The sequence below is a fragment of the Scyliorhinus canicula genome, chromosome 6 (assembly GCF_902713615.1).
Source record: "Scyliorhinus canicula chromosome 6, sScyCan1.1, whole genome shotgun sequence".
NCBI classification, from domain to species: Eukaryota; Metazoa; Chordata; class Chondrichthyes; order Carcharhiniformes; family Scyliorhinidae; genus Scyliorhinus; species Scyliorhinus canicula.
Genome location: NC_052151.1, coordinates 27,475,000 through 27,494,662, shown reverse-complemented (window position 1 = coordinate 27,494,662; position 19,663 = coordinate 27,475,000). Strand labels below are relative to the sequence as shown.

Genomic DNA, 19,663 nt, shown 5'->3' with positions numbered 1-19,663 from the left:
GTTCACCAGGATGTTGCCTGGTATGGAGGGTGCTAGCTATGAAGAAAGGTTGAGTAGATTAGGATTGTTTTCGTTGGAAAGACGGAGGTTGAGGTGGGACCTAATTGAGGTCTACAAAATTATGAGAGGTATGGACAGGGTGGATAGCAACAAGCTTTTTCCAAGAGCGGGGGTGTCAATTACAAGGGGTCACAATTTCAAGGTGAGAGGGGGAACGTTTAAGGGTGATGTGTGTGGAAAGTTTTTTACGTAGATGGTGGTGGGTGCCTGGGACACGATAGCATCATTTAAGGTGCATCTGGACAGATATATGAATGGGCGGGGAACAGAGGGAACTAGATCCTTGGAAAATAGGCAACAGGTTTAGATAAAGGATCTGGATCGGCGCAGGCTGGGAGGGCCGAAGGGCCTGTTCCTGTGCTGTAATTTTCTTTGTTCTTTGTTCTTTAACTATCCTGTGATATCCCATTGACAGAGTTAGAAAGACTGTTCAGAGTGGAATTTGACAAATTGAAGTGTCAGGCTGCATGGGGATGTGAACTGTCACCTGACCAAGATGGCGCTCGCTCTCCAAGTGGTACATCTCTCAATAAATTACCGTCCATCTCTTCATTCTTACTCATTCTTTAACTTTATACCTCAATGTTTTAACAGAATAATTTCACTGAAATGTGGAGTTTATCTAATATGAAACGAGTGATGTGATCAATGACCCAGATTTATATCTGAGGAAGAATCTAACACGAGACCAAATGTGTAAATGCATCACCCTCTTTATTTCACAGTGAGAATACATTCCCAGCAGTTTGAAAGACAAAAGACAAACAAAGACTAGAAGACGATGGCTTATTTACTCAACAAGAGACCATCTCAATCTCAGACTGTGCAAAGTTCATTTAAAGCAAGATTACAGAAAAAGCGAATTACTGCAGTGATTAATCCCCGTTACCCAATAGACGGCCCACCATCCTGTACAATTGAGTTTAGCCCTGCGTATGTGCAGTGTGGAGATGTGTTCAGCAATGAATTTGAGATGTGGAAGGGAAATCTCAACACAAACAATATTAAAGGAAAAAGAGCAGCCAGGACTCAGGGACATTTAAATATGTCAGGGCTAGAGTCACATGGATGGTTAACGTGTGGGTGGACGATCATGTGTTTGCTCCATATTTAGTTGGTCAAGTAAGTGGTTAAGAACACAACAGGTAGAATATGATGTAGTGATGTTTGGTCTCTTTAGTTAAGGATGGGTGAACAGACTTTAGTGGGACTGCATTACCTGTTTATTAGACAGATTACACACTCGAGGGACAGAGTGGGAAAGTGGAGTTAAGGTCGGAGATCAGCCATGATCTTCCTGAATGGTGGAGCGGACTTGAAGAGTCTCTGTTTTTATATAATTTTGTGAAAGACAACAAGGTCCTGCCCCTGGTGAGAAGCAAGATCTGTCTGTCACAGGACCATGTGGAAAGAAACTGAACTGAATGTCTAGAAAGTAACATAATAACCAGTGGTTAGCACTGCTGTCTCATGACACCGAGATCCGAGGTTCACTCCCGGATCTGGGTCACTTCTCGTGTGGAGTTTGCACAATCTCACCGCGTTTGCGTGGGTTTCGCCTCTACAACCCAAGGTAGCCAAGGTGCATGTTAGGTGGTTTGGCCATGCTAAATTGCCCCTTAATTGGATAAAATGTATTGAGTACTTTAAATTTATAAATAAAACTATGCTCAGTTTTCCAGGTTAAATCCAATGGACAGTTAAACAGTTTTAAAGTAGTTAAGCGCATCTCACTGTTTGATGTCTAGAAAGGTAACAGAACCTTCCAGAAAGCCTTCATTCTCCTGCCTTTTCAAAACCTACTCCCATTAGCCCACGTGTATTAAAAAAAGCAATGACAAAAAATGTCCCTTTGAAGGGTTGATTGTCTTGTTCCAAATCCTTCAGTAATTGAGTCACACGTTCTTCAATTTGTTCTTCATCAACTTTCTTGTTAAAAATCCTGGAACAGAATTAAGAACAGAGGGATTAAAATTTTATTCTTCCTGACAAAACCTGTTTGGAAACCAAGTTGGTTGTCAGGACAACAGGAACAGGAATTGACCATTCAGCTCATTGAGCCACCTCCACCATTCAGTTAGTCCACAGCTGTAGTGACATCAGAGAGAAGCTCACCAAATGGACAGACAAGTGAAAGAAAGAGTTTAATACAGAGAAATGTGAGATGATGTATTTTGCAGAAAGGATGGAGAGATACAGAATTAATGACAGAGTTCCAGAGAGTGTGCGATAGCAGAGGGACCTCGGTGTGCCCAACATGACTGGAAGGAAACAAGAGGCCGGCATGAGCATCATTTACATCTGGTAATGGATATAGAGGGAGAACTGCCCCCCTATCAGGATAGATTCTCTGCCATTCTGGCGGGAAAATACACCAGTGTGAGAAACATATTTCACAATGTAGTGTGCCAAGGTCGGGATGCGTGACGCTGCCTACAGAGTTCAGGATGGAGACCACCCACAACCCTGGACCTTGGAACACCCCAGCAATGGGTTCGGGGAACATGTGAACTTGGACCTTCCAGATTTGGTGTCCTGGTGGGAGTCCATCCTCCAGCCCCACAATGTTCCTGGAGATCGATCTTCGTTTTCAGGAGGTCCATCTTCCTTTTTCAATGGTGGGTCAGTGTTGTTGGATATCTTTTTAATATAAAACCCGGACATGACGGCGGACTACACACCATCCAGGCCTGACTCACTACTGAAAACAGCGTAAAACACCAAAGTGAATAATTAATGAGGATGAGTGGGAAGATTCGGAGTGTTTTCCGGCAAGCCGCCACAGCTGAAAACGCTCCACGATTCGGTCCACACCGCAGCACTCTCATCAAAATGGGAGAATTCCGGCCCAGGTTGAGTGATGTTGATCCAAGAGCTGACAGAAAGAAACATTAATCACAATATATCAGTCACTAAACTCACCTGACAAAGTACCGAACAGGAGGTGCGAATACTGTTTCAACTGTTGGATCTGTTGGTTCAGGTGGATTGATGACTTCAGGCAATATCTCTAGATATACTCTGAATCTCTGTTGTATTTTGCCATTTTCCAAGTAACCAAAAACACCCCAAGGTGCGGAGATAGGAACAACGGTACCTGTAGACAGAGAAACATCTGTTACAGCATTTAACTAGGTGGTCAACTGATGGGGAGTCAAATTTCCAGGTGAAGGGACTGGGTGATTTTGCTGAGTTGTGGAAAAGTTGTGATATCACTTGAAGGAAAAATGCAAATGAACAAGTAGCCAGGATGTAGAGCAGCATGTGACCAGCATGCTCACATTCGTAGTGTGTATCCCGACACCATATACCAGTCCAGCAGACTCAGATCACTCTTTGCAGCCCACCTCTCTTCACCAAACTGTGCAGCATATTCACAACACAGTTGGAAAAGTCCAGCAGCCTCAAGAGAAAGTCTGTTCCTCAATTCAACCAGCCTCCCCCCGAGCCCATCACCTGTGAGGTGCCCATGCCCCACATGGATCTCCACCCACAGCTTCTGGCATCTTTGTGCCTTCCAGTAAATTGTGTGGTATCCCTTTGACCCCATTGTTTGTGAGCTTCTCAGGCAGCCTGGTCAGGGTCCAGGTTCCCTCCCCTTGGTTTTCCCTCTGCCTTCCATTGATAATTATATTCATCCACCTCCTTGTTCCTCCACCTGGAATCATCAGCTGTCCCACTAGCCCCCCAACCCTTGCATAACCCTCCTTCCACATTGCCCGTTTTGTCTTCGTCAAGCCATCAAAACACCCCCCTGACCCCACAGCTCACTGTGCACTCCACCCCTGGTCAAACATTGCACCTTTGCTGCATTGGCTGCATGAGTCCCACAGCACAGAACTCTCCAGATAGACACTGGTGTGTGGCACCGGTGAAAGGGGGAGGGGCGGGAGAGAAGGAGAACCCTGTACTCGCCAAGCCCAGCCGCACTACTGACCCGGAAACGGTGACACAGGAGTGTCCATGGGTCCAGCAGCACGGTGCTGTCCATGGAGACCAGCTCAGCATGGAGATGGAGGGCAGGAACTGGTCTGACCCGGCAGAGTGGTGAACAGTGCATCAGGAGCAGCGCAGCACTATGGCAGGGTTCCATTCACCTCAAAATCTCCAGTGAACCGAGGGTCACCTTAAACCCTCCAGCCTTTTTGAAAAATAAATTTAGATTACCAAGTATTGTTTCCAATTAAATGGCAATGTAGCGTGGCCATTCCGCCTAACCTGCAAATTGTTGGGTTGTGGGGATGAAACGCACGCAGACACGAGGAGAATGTGCAAACTCCGCACAGACAGATACCTGGGGCCAGGATCGTTGATCACGCCAGCCTTAATAACTCGGGTTCGATACCAATGTGATTTGCGACTGATGTGATGCATGATTGGAAAACATGACGGGACAACATCGTGGGCTGAAGGGCCTGTGCTGTGCTGAACTGTTTTATGTTCTGTGTTCTATGATACCGGCGGGCAGCTGCTTTAATCAGCATTCATGGGCACAAATGAATGTGTCTGACATTTACGCCACCTGCCAGCGGGTTGACTGAGCTGCCATTATCCCGCCATTGGGAGAATTACAACGTAATTTTACACCATCTGTGTTCGACCTTTTGCCTCCCACCAGATTCACCACATCCGCCCGGCACTAAGAGAATTGGGAGAATTGTGCCCCTAGTTTAACAGAGCTGTGTGTGAGGTTGGTCACATTCCTCGATTGGATTTATCCATTTAATTGCACTGACTCGCTCTTTTCACACAGACCGACACACTTTCCCAATCAGTTAAATATTTATCTTTTGAAATTTCGTCTTGCATTTGCTTCCAGTTCAAGTAGAACATTCCAGATCTTTGCCGTGACTTCCGTTCTCCCAGAGTTGGATTTGGAGAGCATACTCCAAACATATGCTGGGGAATGACTCTCGGAACTTCCCAAATAAGTATTTGCAATTGGCTGGACATGCTTCTGAGCTGTGAGTTATTCGATAAAGCAATTTAAATCTGCATTCCACCAGGGTACTGCGAATTTGATGTTTTATTCATTGAATGTGGGCATCGTTGGCTGGGCCAGCATTTATTGCCCATCCCTATTAGACGTTCAGCACTTGGAGGAACTATTGAGGGTGGCAAGGGAGCAGAATGCACTATGCATGATCGATGGCCAATACATGCCAGTCTAGCGAGCGATAGACACACCCTGTCAATGAATTCTTAAAAAGCTGAGAGCATTGAAGTGTCAACCAGGGGCGGAATTCTCCGACCCCCCCGCAGGGTCGGAGAATCGCACGGGGCCGGCGTAAATCCCGTCCCCGCCGTGGCTGGAATTCTCCGCCACCCGAGAATCGGCGGGAGCGGGAATCGCGCCCCGCCGATCGGCTGGCCCCTCACGGCGATTCTCCGGCCCGCGATGGGCCGAAGTCCCGCCGCTGACAGGCCAATCCTGCCGCTGTGGTTTCAACCACCTCTGGTGGCGGCGGGAATGGCGGCGGGAGCGGGCCCCCGGGGTCCTGCGGGGGGCGCGGGGCGATCGGACGCCGGGGGTGCCCCCATGGTCGCCTGGCCCGCGATTGGGGCCCACCAATCGGTGGGAGGGCCAGTGCCGTGGGGCACTCTTTTTCTTCCACTGCCGCCACGGCCTCCACCATGTAGACAAGCTGCAGCCCCACGTACGCCTACACCTCCCACACACAAACTAATCACACTGGCAAAGATGGTGCAGGCCATGCTGGACCTCGTACCCACCCACCCCAACCGCACCTCCTGGTCATCTCCGATTACTCTCCCCGGACCTGGCAGAAGCCCCCCGGCCAGCGGCATGCATGGCGGCTGCGTGTGGTGGTGTTAGACACTGTCCGCACACCCTCTCTCTCCGCAGCTGGCACACCAGGATCCCGACCGCTGAGACTACACATAGCCCACGCAGGCGGGAACTCAGCCATCGGAGGCGGAGCATCACGGATGGGTCGGCTAATGACATACCAATGGGGTTTCAACTGCGCGCAGCGGGCATCCCAATGATGCCAATTTGGAGGAGCGGAGCATTGCAACCCGGCATTAAACCGATCCTGGCACCAGGAGCCATTCTCCACCCGATCGCCGTTCCTGATTTCAGCGTCGGGCAATGGAGAATCATGCCCATCATCTCTGGAATCAATCTAGTGAACGTCTTCTGACCTGCCTCCAATGCCACAACGGCTTTCCTCAATTAAGAGGACCAAAACTGTGCACAATACTCCAGGTGTGGTCTCACCAATGCTTTGTCAAGTTGCAACAACACAGCCTTACCTTTAAATTCAATTCCTGTAGCTATAAATGCCAACATTCGATTCGCTTTTTTTATTACATGCTGCACCTGCATGCTAGGTTTATAAGACCATAAGACATAGGAGCAGAATTCAGCCACTCGGCTGATCGAGTCTGCTGCGCCATTCAATCATGGCTGATATTTTTCTCATCCCCATTTAACTTCATTCCTTACTAACAATGCAACACCGCCCTTCTGCCCATCTGGCTGCCTTTCGATCGGACACATAACCTTGGATATTTAGATCCCATTCCCGATCCCCTTGCAAATGTGATGTCTCTGTGATGCCCACAACATCATACCTGCCAATTTCAATGTTCGCAGTAAGCTCATTTACTTGTTCTGTATACTGCACGCATTTAGGTACAACACCCTCAATCCTGCATTGACCACCTCCCTTCTTTTTGGCTCTGCTGAGGGTGATATTGTTCTTTTATTTTTGGTCTTGATTTTCCCTTCAGCTTTTACACCTTCTCAGCTAACCCTCTGGTTCTCACCCCTCTGCCATACTAGTTTAAATGCTCCCGAGTGACTCTTGCAAACCTCCAAGCCAGGATATCAGTGCCCCTCCAGTTTAGATGTAGCCCTTCCTTCTTGTACAGGTCCCACCTGCCCCGGAAGAGATCCCAATGGTCCAGGCATCTGAAACGCTCCCTCTACACCACCAGTTTAGCCACATGTTTAACTGCGCCATCCTCGTATTTCTATCCTCACTGGCACATGGCACAGGGGGTAATCCTGATATTACAACCCTGAGATTATCTGCACATGTTGACATTATACCTTCCTGACCCAAATCTAGATGATTAAAATTCATCAAATGTGTAATAGTCCTCTGGGGAACATCACTGGATACTTGGCAGTCTGAAAAATAACTGTTCACCACTATTCTCTCCTTTCTGTCACAGGACCTATTCTGTCTCCATGCTGCCAATCCCTTCCATCGCATGAGTTTCAGTTTTGCTGACAGTCTGTTATAAATATAGTAATTTGTGAAACACCCTTTGAAATTGCAGACATAATATCAACTGTACACCCTTTAAACCAAAATATGTGGTTGAAGTTATTCAAACACAATTCCTCTTGAACAATCCGAATTTCCTGACACTGAGTCTCAGCAGGACACGGCAGCACGGTAGCACAGTGGTTAGTGGTGTGGCTTCAAAGCGCAGGGTCCCAGGTTCGATTCCCTGATGGGTCACTGTCTGTGCGGAGTCTGCACGTTCTTCCCATGTCTGCGTGGGTTTCCTGCGGGTGCTCCGGTTTCCTCCCACAGTCCAAAGACGTGCAGGTTAGGTGGATTGGCCAATCTAAGTTGTCCTCAATGTCCAAAAAAAAGGTTAGGAGCGGTTATTGGGTTAAGGGGATTGGGTTGAAGTGAGGGATTAAATGGGTTGGTGCAGACTCGATGGGCAGAATGGCCTCCTTCTACATTGTATGTTCTATGCTCTGTGTTCAGCCAGGAGCCAGCATTCTCGCAGCATCCAGTAAACTGAGAGAGATGTAGTTTATCAGCTTCCACATGGGTTCATGTCGACTCCAATAGTGGGATTCATGCCTGACAAAGAACCTTTATTATACTCGGAAAATTCAGCAACTACAGCTGGAGTCAGAACATGAGTTTGGAATCTCACTCCCAGCACACGTGGGAAACCTTCCCAGATTCTGGGAACATAAATCCTGCAGGTATCAAAGAAGTAGCCCAAATGGCCCTTCAACCCACTAGTCACATGTGAACGAGGAACGCTCTGGAATTGACAATGGTGGAATTCTTTGGTCAGTGTGTCAGTCTGTACAGAAAGTTTCAAACGTGACAGGTTAAAGAGTGAATGGTTGGTTTATATTCTGTTGTTACTTTGAAGGAGCATCTGACATACCTGCAACATTACCACAACGTGAATAATTGAAAAGTTTCTCCAGGCCGATCTCCATCGCATTTTTAAAATTCACTGCATGAACCTCAGTTTCAACCCTCTGGCGAAATTTGTATTCCATCTCTTTATAATTCTGAAAAAATAAAATAAAATCTATCACCAAATGGCACAACTGAACGAGCACCAAAACACCTCAGTGTTGAGAGGACTGTCCTGGGTTCCCAGGTGTGGGAGCAGTATTCATGTCCTGGATGGACTGACCTTGTGAAAGAGTTTGGAGATTTTGATGGAAGTCTAGGCTTCACCACTTCCGGATACATTTTCCTTGCCCTCTCATGCACTCTTTCAACGTTAGAGATGTCCTGCACGATGGGCCTCATTCCTTCCCCTTGAATTTTCAATTTAAACAAATATAGAGAATGTTCACATAGAATTTACAGTGCAGATGGAGGTCATTCGGCCCATCGAGTCTGCACCGGCCCTTGGAAAGAGTACCCCATTAAAGCCCACACTTCCAGCCTATCCCCATAACCCCACCTAACCTTTTTAACCTATATGGATTTCAGTAAGGCATTTGATAAGGTTCCCCATGGTAGGCCCATTCAGTAAGTTAGGGGGCAATGGATCGAGGGAAATCTAGCTGTCTGGATACACAATTGGCTGGCTGTATGAAGACAGCAAGTGGTAGTGGATGGAAAGTATTCCGCCTGGAGGTCAGTGGCCAGTGGTGTCCCGCAGGGATCTGTTTTGGGACTTCTGCTCTTTGTATTTAATGACTTGGATGAGGAAGTGGAAGGGTGGGTTAGTAAGTTTTCCAATGACATGAAGGTTGGTGGAGTTGTAGATAGTGTTGAGGGCTGTTGCAGGTTACAACAGGACATTGACAGGATGCAGAGATGGGCTGAGAAGTGGTCGATGGAGTTCAACCTAGATGAATGTGTAGTGATTCATATTGGAAGGTTGAATTTGAATGCTGAATAAAGGGAGGATTCTTGGAGGAACAGAGGGAACTTGGGGTCCATGTACATAGATCCCTCAAAGTTGCCACCCAGGTTGATAGGGTTGTTGAGAAGTGTGTTGGCTTTCATTAATAGCGGGATTGAGTTCAACAGCCGCGAGGTTTTGCTGCAGCAAACCCTGGTTAGACCACAATTGGTCTGGTCGCCTCATTATAGGAAGGATGTGGATGGTTTGGAGAGGGTGCAGAGGAGATTTACCAGGATGCTGCCTGGACTGGAGGGCATATCTTATGAAGAAAGGTTGAGGGAGATGGGGCTTTTCTCACTGGAGCAAAGAAGGAAGAGAGGTGACTTGATAAAGGTGATGAGAGGCATGGACAGAGTGCATAGCCAGAGACTGTTCCCCAGGGCGGAAATAGCTGTCACGAGGGGGACATAATTTTAAGGTGATTGAGGAAGATATAGGGGAGATGTCAGAGGTAGGTTCTTTCCACAGAGAGTGGTGGGTGCGTGGAATGTACTGCCAGCTGAGTTGGTGGAGTCAGAGCCATTAGGGACATATAAGTGACTCTTGGACAGGCACATAGACTGCAGTTGAAGGGGTGTAGGTTAGGTTGATCTTAGATTCATATAAATGGTCGGCACAGCATCATGGGCTGAAGGGGCCTGTACTGTGCTGTACTGTTCTATGTTCTATGTATCCAGGCACTAATCCAGCATGAAAAGAAAAAAAATGTAATTGAACCATAAGAAATAGGAACTGGAGTAGGCCTGACAGCTCCTCAAGCCTGCTCCACCAATCAACAAGATCATGCCTCACCTTTAACCCCAACTCTACTTGCCCCACACAATCTCCAGCTGTTACATTGTGTTGTTGGGTTGGAGAAGTTTCCATAATTCCCAAAGACTGCTGGCTGCAGACATTCTAACTCTATTGTAACACACTTACAGTTATCAGAACATTCCCCGACATGAGCTTCTTTTCATGTTGCTTTCTTCGAGACTCTGAGATCACGAGTATATGTCACTTCCTTCCAATGACATCACAGGGTTAACCCTTCACAGGACTGTTTCTAATATCCTCCATTATATTATACCTGCGATGAACCTAGAATCCTACATTCCAGCTATCTTAGCCTTCAGTAAACTCAATGATGAAGCTTCTATAACAGGCTGGAGAATTCCAAAGATTCACAACCCTTTGTGTGAAGAAATTTCTCCCAACCTCAGTCCTATTTGATTTAGGGCCGGTTTAGCACAATGGGCTAACACAGCTGGCTTGTAATACAAAAAAAGACCAGCAGCGCAGGTTCAATTCCCGTTCCAGCCTTGCCGAACAGGCACCGGAATGTGGCGACTGGGTGTGAAGTTCACCGTTTTGGAGACTAATGTTGACGTTGGGACTGAATTGGGCTTGGAGGGCCGAAGGACCTGTTCCTGTGCTGTAATATTCTTTGTTCTCTGTGATCCATTTTTGACGGCAGTGAGATCCTGGATGAGAAGAGAGTGGGCCTTCAGAACTGGCAACACCAGGTGACGGTGGAGACTCCGGACCCCACTCTGGCCTCATCTCTATCCCATGGAGTAGCCTGGGGCCCATGCAGGACCCTCCAGCAGGGGATGTGCTGGAACTACTCAGCACTTCTGAATCCCCCCGTCCACCTGATAATGGAGCAGTGGGCAGAACAGGGTGTGACACCCGAAAATCTACCTGGCCCATGCAAATCCAGGCCTTCCAGAGGTCGGCCGCAAAAAGGCATATCGGGTCACAGGGTATAGGATCATAGGATATGCAGCAGACCGCCTCCATGTCTGCGGTGCTGTCTGGGTCACACCTAATAGGAGTGGTAGGCCATGTAAAACAAGTTAGACGCCAGTTAATTTGGCCAGGGTGCAGCTAAGGTTAGAGCTGGAGAGTCAGGGCACAATAATGTATACAGTCACTATTAAACACCTTTTTACCAACATTGCAACCTGCCTCACCCCTCTGTCTAAAGGGTGTGAGGGAAGGGCTGGGCTGGCTGTAGAGGGTGTGCCGGCTGGGGAATGTGGGAGGTTGGTGGTGTGGGTGTTGGAGGATGGCGTGGGGCAGGGATCCCAGGACAACTGAACATTCCTCCTGGGGTCATCCTTCGAGGCAGCAGGGAAGAGGGCCCGAAGTGTGAGGCTGCCTGTAGGACAGCTTTCCCATCTAGCACAAGTGATCAATGGCCTCCTTGGTTTCCAAATTCTTTGGTGGCACAGTCATTCCAGCATCTCCTCAATTGCCTCCGTGTTAGAGGCGTCTGTGTGGGCAGGTCCTACAGATGGGGGTGAGGCAGGGAAGTGTGCGTCTGCTGGGAGTGTAGCTGCCGTGTGATGTGGGTCCTGGGTGTGACATACAGGTTGCGACAATCTGTCCAGGGGCAGGATAAGACCATAAGACCATAAGACATAGGAGTGGAAGTAAGGCCATTCGGCCCATCGAGTCCACTCCGCCATTCAATCATGGCTGATGAGCATTTCAACTCCACCTACCAGCATTCTCCCCGTAGCCCTTAATTCCTCGCGACATCAAGAATTTATCTATCTCTGCCTTGAAGCCATTTAGCGTCCCGGCCTCCACTGCACTCCGCGGCAATGAATTCCACAGGCCCACCACTCTCTGGCTGAAGAAATGTCTCCGCATTTCTGTTCTGAATTTACCCCCTCTAATTCTAAGGCTGTGCCCACGGGTCCTCGTCTCCTCGCCTAACGGAAACAGTTTCTTTGCATCCACCCTTTCTAAGCCATGTATTATCTTGTAAGTTTCTATTAGATCTCCCCTTAACCTTCTAAACTCCAATGAATACAATCCCAGGATCCTCAGCCGTTCATCATATGTTAGACCCGCCATTCCAGGGATCATCCGTGTGAATCTCCGCTGGACACGCTCCAGTGCCAGTCTGTCCTTCCTGAGATGTGGGGCCCAAAACTGGACACAGTACTCCAAATGGGGCCTAACCAGAGCCTTATAAAGGCTCAGTAGCACATCGCTGCTTTTATATTCCAACCCTCTTGAGATAAATGACAACATTGCATTCGCTTTCTTAATCACAGATTCAACCTGCATGTTTACCTTTAGGGAATCCTCGACTAGCACTCCCAGATCCCTTTGTACTTTGGCATTATGAATTTTCTCACCGTTTAGAAAGTAGTCTATGCTTGGATTCTTTTTTCCAAAGTGCAAGACCTCACATTTTCTCACGTTGAATTGCATCAGCCATTTCCTGCACCACTCTCCCAAACTGTCTAGATCCTTCTGCAGCCTCCCCACTTCCTCAGCACTACCTGCCTGACCACCTAACTTCGTATCATCGGCAAACTTCGCTAGAATGCCCCCAGTCCCTTCATCCAGATCATTAATATATATGGTGAACAGCTGCGGCCCCAACACTGAACCCTGTGGGACACCGCTGGTCACCGGCTGCCATTCCGAAAAAGAACCTTTTATCCCAACTCTCTGCCTTCTGTCAGACAGCCAATCCTCAACCCATGCCAGTAGCTCACCTCGAACACCATGGGCCCTCACCTTACTCAGCAGCCTCCTGTGTGGCACCTTATCAAAGGCCTTTTGGAAATCCAGATAGACCACGTCCACTGGGTTTCCCTGGTCTAACCTACTTGTCACCTCCTCAAAGAATTCTAACAGGTTCGTCAGGCACGCCCTCCCCTTACTAAATCCATGTTGACTTGTTCTAATCCGACCCTGCTCTTCCAAGAATTTAGAAATCTCATCCTTAACGATCGATTCTAGAATTTTACCAACAACCGAGGTTAGGCTAATTGGCCTATAATTTTCCATCTTTTGTCTTGATCCTTTCTTGAACAAGGGGGTTACAACAGCGATCTTCCAATCGTCCGGGACTTTCCCTGACTCCAGTGATTTTTGAAAGATCTCAACCAACGCTTCCGCTATTTCTTCAGCCACCTCTCTCAGAACTCTAGGGTGTAGCCCATCGGGGCCAGGAGATTTGTCAATTTTAAGACCTTTTAGCTTTTTTAGCACCATCTCTTTTGTAATGGCAACCATACTCAACTCAGCCCCCTGACCCTCTATAATTTTTGGGATATTACTCATGTCTTCCACTGTGAAGACAGACGCAAAGTACTTATTAAGTTCTCCAGCCATTTCCTCGTCTCCCATCACTAGCCTTCCGGAATCAGTTTGAATTGGCCCAATGTCTACTTTGGCCTGTCGTTTGTTTCTTATGTATTGAAAGAAACTTTTACTATCATTTCTTATATTACTGGCTAGCCTGCCTTCATATTTGATCCTCTCCTTCCTTATTTGTCTCTTTGTTAACCTCTGTTTGTTTTTGTAGCCTTCCCAATCTTCTGATTTCCCAGTGCTTTTGGCCACTTTATAGGATCTCTCTTTTTCTTTGATACATTTCCTGACCTCCTTTGTCAGCCAGGATGGATGGGAGGAGGGGCGCGGTGGGCAGGCAGGGCTCGGAGACGCTGCTGGCCCTGCAGAGTGGGCTCGCTGATACTGTCACTGGTGTGGGCTCTGCCCTGAGAGGGTCAGTGTGCCAGGGAGGGTGCCAAAGGGGCACAGATAGGAGATTTTGTGGGAGTGAGAGAGACTCACGTTTGGTATGTTGCCTCCCAGGTGCAAGGGTACGTGATGTCTCGGATCATGTTTTCCGGGTCCTTAAGGGGGAGGGGGAGCAGCCCCAAGTCGTAGTCCACATTGGCACTAACGACATAGGTAGGAAAGGGGACAAGGATGTCAGGCAGGCCTTTAGGGAGCTAGGATGGAAGCTCAGAGCGAGAACAAACAGAGTTGTTATCTCTGGGTTGTTGCCCGTGCCACGTGATAGTGAGATGAGGAATAGGGAGAGAGAGCAATTAAACACGTGGCTACAGGGATGGTGCAGGCGGGAGGGATTCAGATTTCTGGATAACTGGGGCTCTTTCTGGGGAAGGTGGGACCTCTATAGACAGGATGGTCTACATCTCAACCTGAGGGGCACCAATATCCTGGGGGGGAGATTTGTTAGTGCTCTTTGGGGGGGTTTAAACTAATTCAGCAGGGGCATGGGAACCTGGATTGTAGTTTTGGGGTACAGGAGATTGAGAGTATAGAGGTCAGGAGCACAGATTTGACTTCGCAGGAGGGCGGCAGTGTTCAGGTAGGTGGTTTGAAGTGTGTCTACTTCAATGCCAGGAGTATACGAAATAAGGTAGGGGAACTGGCAGCATGGATGGGTACCTGGGACTTCGACGTTGTGGCCATTTCAGAGACATGGATAGAGCAGGGACAGGAATGGTTGTTGCAGGTTCCGGGGTTTAGGTGTTTTAGTAAGCTCAGAGAAGGGGGCAAAAGAGGGGGAGGTGTGGCGCTGCTAGTCAAGGACAGTATTACGGTGGCGGAAAGGATGCTAGATGGGGACTCTTCTTCTGAGGTAGTATGGGCTGGGGTTAGAAACAGGAAAGGAGAGGTCACCCTGTTGGGAGTTTTCTATAGGCCACCTAATAGTTCTAGGGATGTAGAGGAAAGGATGGCGAAGATGATTCTGGAAAAGAGCGAAAGTAACAGGGTAGTTGTTGTGGGAGACTTTAACTTTCCAAATATTGACTGGAAAAGATATAGTTCGAGTACATTAGATGGGTCGTTCTTTGTACAATGTGTGCAGGAGGGTTTCCTGACACAATATGTTGACAGGCCAACAAGAGGCGAGGCCACATTGGATTTGGTTTTGGGTAATGAACCAGGCCAGGTGTTAGATCTGGAGGTAGGTGAGCACTTTGGAAACAGTGACCACAATTTGGTGACCTTTACGTTAGTGATGGAAAGGGATAAGTATACCCCGCAGGGCAAGAGTTATAGCTGGGGGAAGGGCAATTATGATGCCATTAGACATGACTTAGGATGTGTTGGTTGGAGAAGTAGGCTGCAAGGGTTGGGCACACTGGATATGTGGAGCTTGTTCAAGGAACAGCTATTGCATGTTCTTGATAAGTACGTACCAGTCAGGCAGGGAGGAAGGGGTCGAGCGAGGGAACCGTGGTTTACCAAAGAAGTGGAATCTCTTGTTAAGAGGAAGAAGGAGGCCTATGTGAAGATGAGGCATGAAGTTTCAGTTGGGGCGCTTGATAGTTACAAGGAAGCGAGGAAGGATCTAAAGAGAGAGCTGAGACGAGCAAGGAGAGGACATGAGAAGTCTTTGGCAGGTAGGATCAAGGAAAACCCAAAAGCTTTCTATAGGTATGTCAGGAATAAAAGAATGACTAGGGTAAGAGTAGGGCCAGTCAAGGACAGTGGTGGTAAGTTGTGTGTGGAGGCTGAGGAGATAAGCGAGATACTAAATGAATACTTTTCGTCAGTATTCACTCAAGAAAAATATAATATTGTGGAGGAGAATGCTGAGACTCAGGCTATTAGAATAGATGGCATTGAGGTGCGTAGGGAAGAAGTGTTGGCAATTCTGGACAAGGTGAAAATAGATAAGTCCCCGGGGCCGGAAGGGATTTATCCCAGGATTCTCTGGGAAGCCAGGGAAGAGATTGCTGAGCCTTTGGCTTTGACTTTGAGGTCATCATTGGCTACAGGAATAGTGCCAGAGGACTGGAGGATAGCAAATGTGGTCCTTTTGTTCAAGAAGGGGAGTAGAGATAACCCCGGTAACTATAGGCCGGTGAGCCTAACGTCTGTGGTGGGTAAGGTCTTGGAGAGGATTATAAAAGATACGATTTATAATCATCTAGATAGGAATAATATGATTAGGGATAGTCAGCATGGTTTTGTGAAGGGTAGGTCATGCCTCACAAACCTTATCGAGTTCTTTGAGAAGGTGACTGAACAGGTAGACGAGGGTAGAGCAGTTGATGTGGTGTATATGGATTTCAGTAAAGCGTTTGATAAGGTTCCCCACGGTCGGCTATTGCAGAAAATACGGAGGCTGGGGATTGAGGGTGATTTAGAGATGTGGATCAGAAATTGGCTAGTTGAAAGAAGACAGAGAGTGGTAGTTGATGGGAAATGTTCAGAATGGAGTTCAGTTACGAGTGGCGTACCACAAGGATCTGTTCTGGGGCCGTTGCTGTTTGTCATTTTTATAAATGACCTAGAGGAGGGCGCAGAAGGATGGGTGAGTAAATTTGCAGACGACACTAAAGTCGGTGGAGTTGTAGACAGTGCGGAAGGATGTTGCAGGTTACAGAGGGACATAGATAAGCTGCAGAGCTGGGCTGAGAGGTGGCAAATGGAGTTTAATGTGGAGAAGTGTGAGGTGATTCACTTTGGAAAGAATAACAGAAATGCGGAATATTTGGCTAATGGTAAAATTCTTGGTAGTGTGGATGAGCAGAGGGATCTCGGTGTCCATGTACATAGATCCCTGAAAGTTGCCACCCAGGTTGATAGGGTTGTGAAGAAGGCCTATGGTGTGTTGGCCTTTATTGGTAGAGGGATTGAGTTCCGGAGCCATGAGGTCATGTTGCAGTTGTACAAAACTCTAGTACGGCCGCATTTGGAGTATTGCGTACAGTTCTGGTCGCCTCATTATAGGAAGGACGTGGAAGCTTTGGAACGGGTGCAGAGGAGATTTACCAGGATGTTGCCTGGTATGGAGGGAAAATCTTATGAGGAAAGGCTGATGGACTTGAGGTTGTTTTCGTTAGAGAGAAGAAGGTTAAGAGGTGACTTAATAGAGGCATACAAAATGATCAGAGGGTTAGATAGGGTGGACAGCGAGAGCCTTCTCCCGCGGATGGGGGTGGCTAGCACGAGGGGACATAGCCTTAAATTGAGGGGTAATAGATATAGGACAGAGGTCAGAGGTGGGTTTTTTACGCAAAGAGTGGTGAGGCCGTGGAATGCCCTACCTGCAACAGTAGTGAACTCGCCAACATTGAGGGCATTTAAAAGTTTATTGGATAAGCATATGGATGATAAGGGCATAGTGTAGGTTAGATGGCCTTTAGTTTTTTTTTTCCATGTCGGTGCAACATCGAGGGCCGAAGGGGCTGTACTGCGCTGTATCGTTCTATGTTCTATGTTCTATGTGTCCTTTGTTTGGGGTGAGCTCTGCTATTCCCATGCTTCCCCTGCAGTGGGGCAGAGCTTCTGATGAGGGCGCTGAGGAGTGGCAGCACCTGGTGTGACACTGAGTGAGCTTGGCCACGCCCATCCCGGTGACTGGTCAGCTGGTGTCTGAGGGTTTCCAGAGGGGTGGCCTGGGTGGGGCTCTGTGAATATGAAAATGAAAATTGCTTATTGTCACGAGTAGGCTTCAATGAAGTTACTGTGAAAAGTCCCTAGTCGCCACATTCCGGCGCCTGTCCGGGGAGGCTGGTACGGGAATCGAACCGTGCTGCTGGCCTGCTTGGTCTGCTTTAAGAGCCAGCGATTTAGTCTTGTGAGCTAAACCAGCCCCCTGAATATTTACAGGACACAGCGTGTAGTCAGCAGAGTGAGCAGCTAGGGGCCTGGAACTTGTACCAAATGGGTGAGTTTAAAACAAATAGCAGCCTGAGCCAGGCCATCCCGATCCCGAGGGGGGCCCCCCGAATCCATGGAGCTGTCAGGAAGTCACTCCCACTACTCACCTCCACCCCCCCAGCAATTGGTACAATGTTGAACAGTTTTTCCAACTTTGCTTACCTTCTCTCTCCCTTTCAGCAGACATGGCACCCAGTCCCCGTTTGCAAATACCTGCAGTAAATTGCCACCAGCGAAGGAGCGGAGTAACCCCCCTCCCCCCCCCAAATTGACCTTGATTTTGGCTGGATGCCCATTCTCTGGCTGAGCCCTGTTCGTGTTTACATTGCCGCCAATCAGAGAAATTTACACAAGGAGATGAAAACTGCCCGCAATTCTCCAGGTGTGGTCTCAGCAAAGACTTGTGAAATTGGAACAAGACACCAGGATTCTCGCTCTCTTTTCCTTGGATCGCCTCCTTGCTGTGAAGAGGCTGGAACATTCTGTTAATCACAAGAGCAATGTCATTGGGCGTCTTAAGCTCCTGACAGGGACACCCATGATGATAAGGTCGGGTGGGAGGAACCAGACAAAGCGCAATTTAAAACACGTTCTCAACGGTGGATCTTGCAATAGATACTCGAATGGTATCAATGGCTGCCATGGCAACCATTGCCCCCTTGGCCCACTGTGACATCCACAATGGTAGAGGCCACAAGTAAACCGTGTCCACGTGATTTATGGCCGCGGGGACCAGGGAGGCATTGGAGGGCGAGCACAGTGGCATTACGATCCATTTACATTTATTTACTTGCTCCCCCTGGCATGCGGCGTGGAACTCGTTCATGCTGTCAGCTGTGGGGGGGAGGGGGGGGGGAGGGCAGAGCATCGCGTTCGCATTGCCACCAATCCCCGCTTTTGCCCTGACTCCCAATTCTCCATCCTGCCAGAGAACACATTCCAGGCGTGCCGGACGGAGAATCCAGCCCTTCCAGTCACAGAATCATCCCTCTCCCATCACCATCAGCCTCCTGCCCCTCAGCGAGTTTTGGATCCAATGTGCCACTTTGCCTTGGATCCCATGGCCCCTGACTTTCTTGATCAGTCTGCCACGAGGGACCTTATCAACAGCCTTGCTAAAGTCCATATGCATTATCCTCATCAACACTCCTGGTGACCTCCTCAAACCATTCAATTGTATTTGTCAAGAAAGACCTTCCCTTAACAAATCCATGCTGACTATCCCTGATTAATCCGTGTCTAAAGTGCAGATATATTCTGTTCCTCAGAATTCTTTCTTGGTCCGAACCTTGAATTTGGAAATCATTAACTCTGTGAGTGCCGGTTCCCGGGATGTCTGAACAGCCCGGGGCAGCTATTTCACTATTTATTCCACTTCACACACTCAGGATTGACAACCCTCCCTGTCTGAGTTAGACAGATTTTTGACAGTAAAGAGAGTCAAGGGTTTTCAACCCAAAAATACAGGCATAAATAATTTCTACTGTGACCAACATTACAGAATGCAGTAAACTCTGAACTATACTGACCTTGTCCTCGATGATTACTACGGGTCGAATGCAGTCATCTGCTTCACAGAGTTCAATCATCTGTTGTACCAGGTTCTGTGCAGCGAGTTGGTTCCAGAAGAGGACAGACACGGTTAGGAAGATTCTCAGCATCTTGGTGTCAGCTCAGATCACTGGTGAAGCCACTGAATGACTCTCAGCACCTTCAGCTCGATCTGCAGTTTGAGCAGAGAGCTCAGAGATTTTTATACTGTTTTAGGGAGATGATTTTGAATAAAGTTCAGCCACAGGAACATCAGGTGTTGAAGAACTGCCCCAGCTAATTAACTATGGAAATCTTTCCTGGTCCCAGTCTTGACTTTAGAAATCATTAACTCTGTGAGTGCTGGTTTCTGGGCAATCCGAACAGCCCGGGGCAGCCTTTCCACTACTGACTCCAGTTCACACACTCAGGATTGACATCCCTGCCTGAGTTGGACAGATTTTTGGTCGGAAATGGA

At 48.1% G+C, this 19,663-nt stretch overlaps 1 protein-coding gene across 1 annotated transcript; it reads right to left on the bottom strand.

Moving 5' to 3' along the window:
- Positions 1-755: 755 nt before the first annotated feature.
- Positions 756-19,413, bottom strand: LOC119967050. Its single transcript, XM_038799070.1, has 4 exons — positions 19,185-19,413; positions 8,233-8,362; positions 2,983-3,157; positions 756-2,002 (listed from the first exon to the last, which is right to left on the bottom strand). The coding sequence occupies exons 1-4, from the start codon at positions 19,314-19,316 to the stop codon at positions 1,837-1,839; spliced, it is 603 nt and encodes a 200-aa protein (XP_038654998.1). The 5' UTR covers positions 19,317-19,413; the 3' UTR covers positions 756-1,836.
- Between the last annotated feature and the right edge of the window lie 250 nt (positions 19,414-19,663).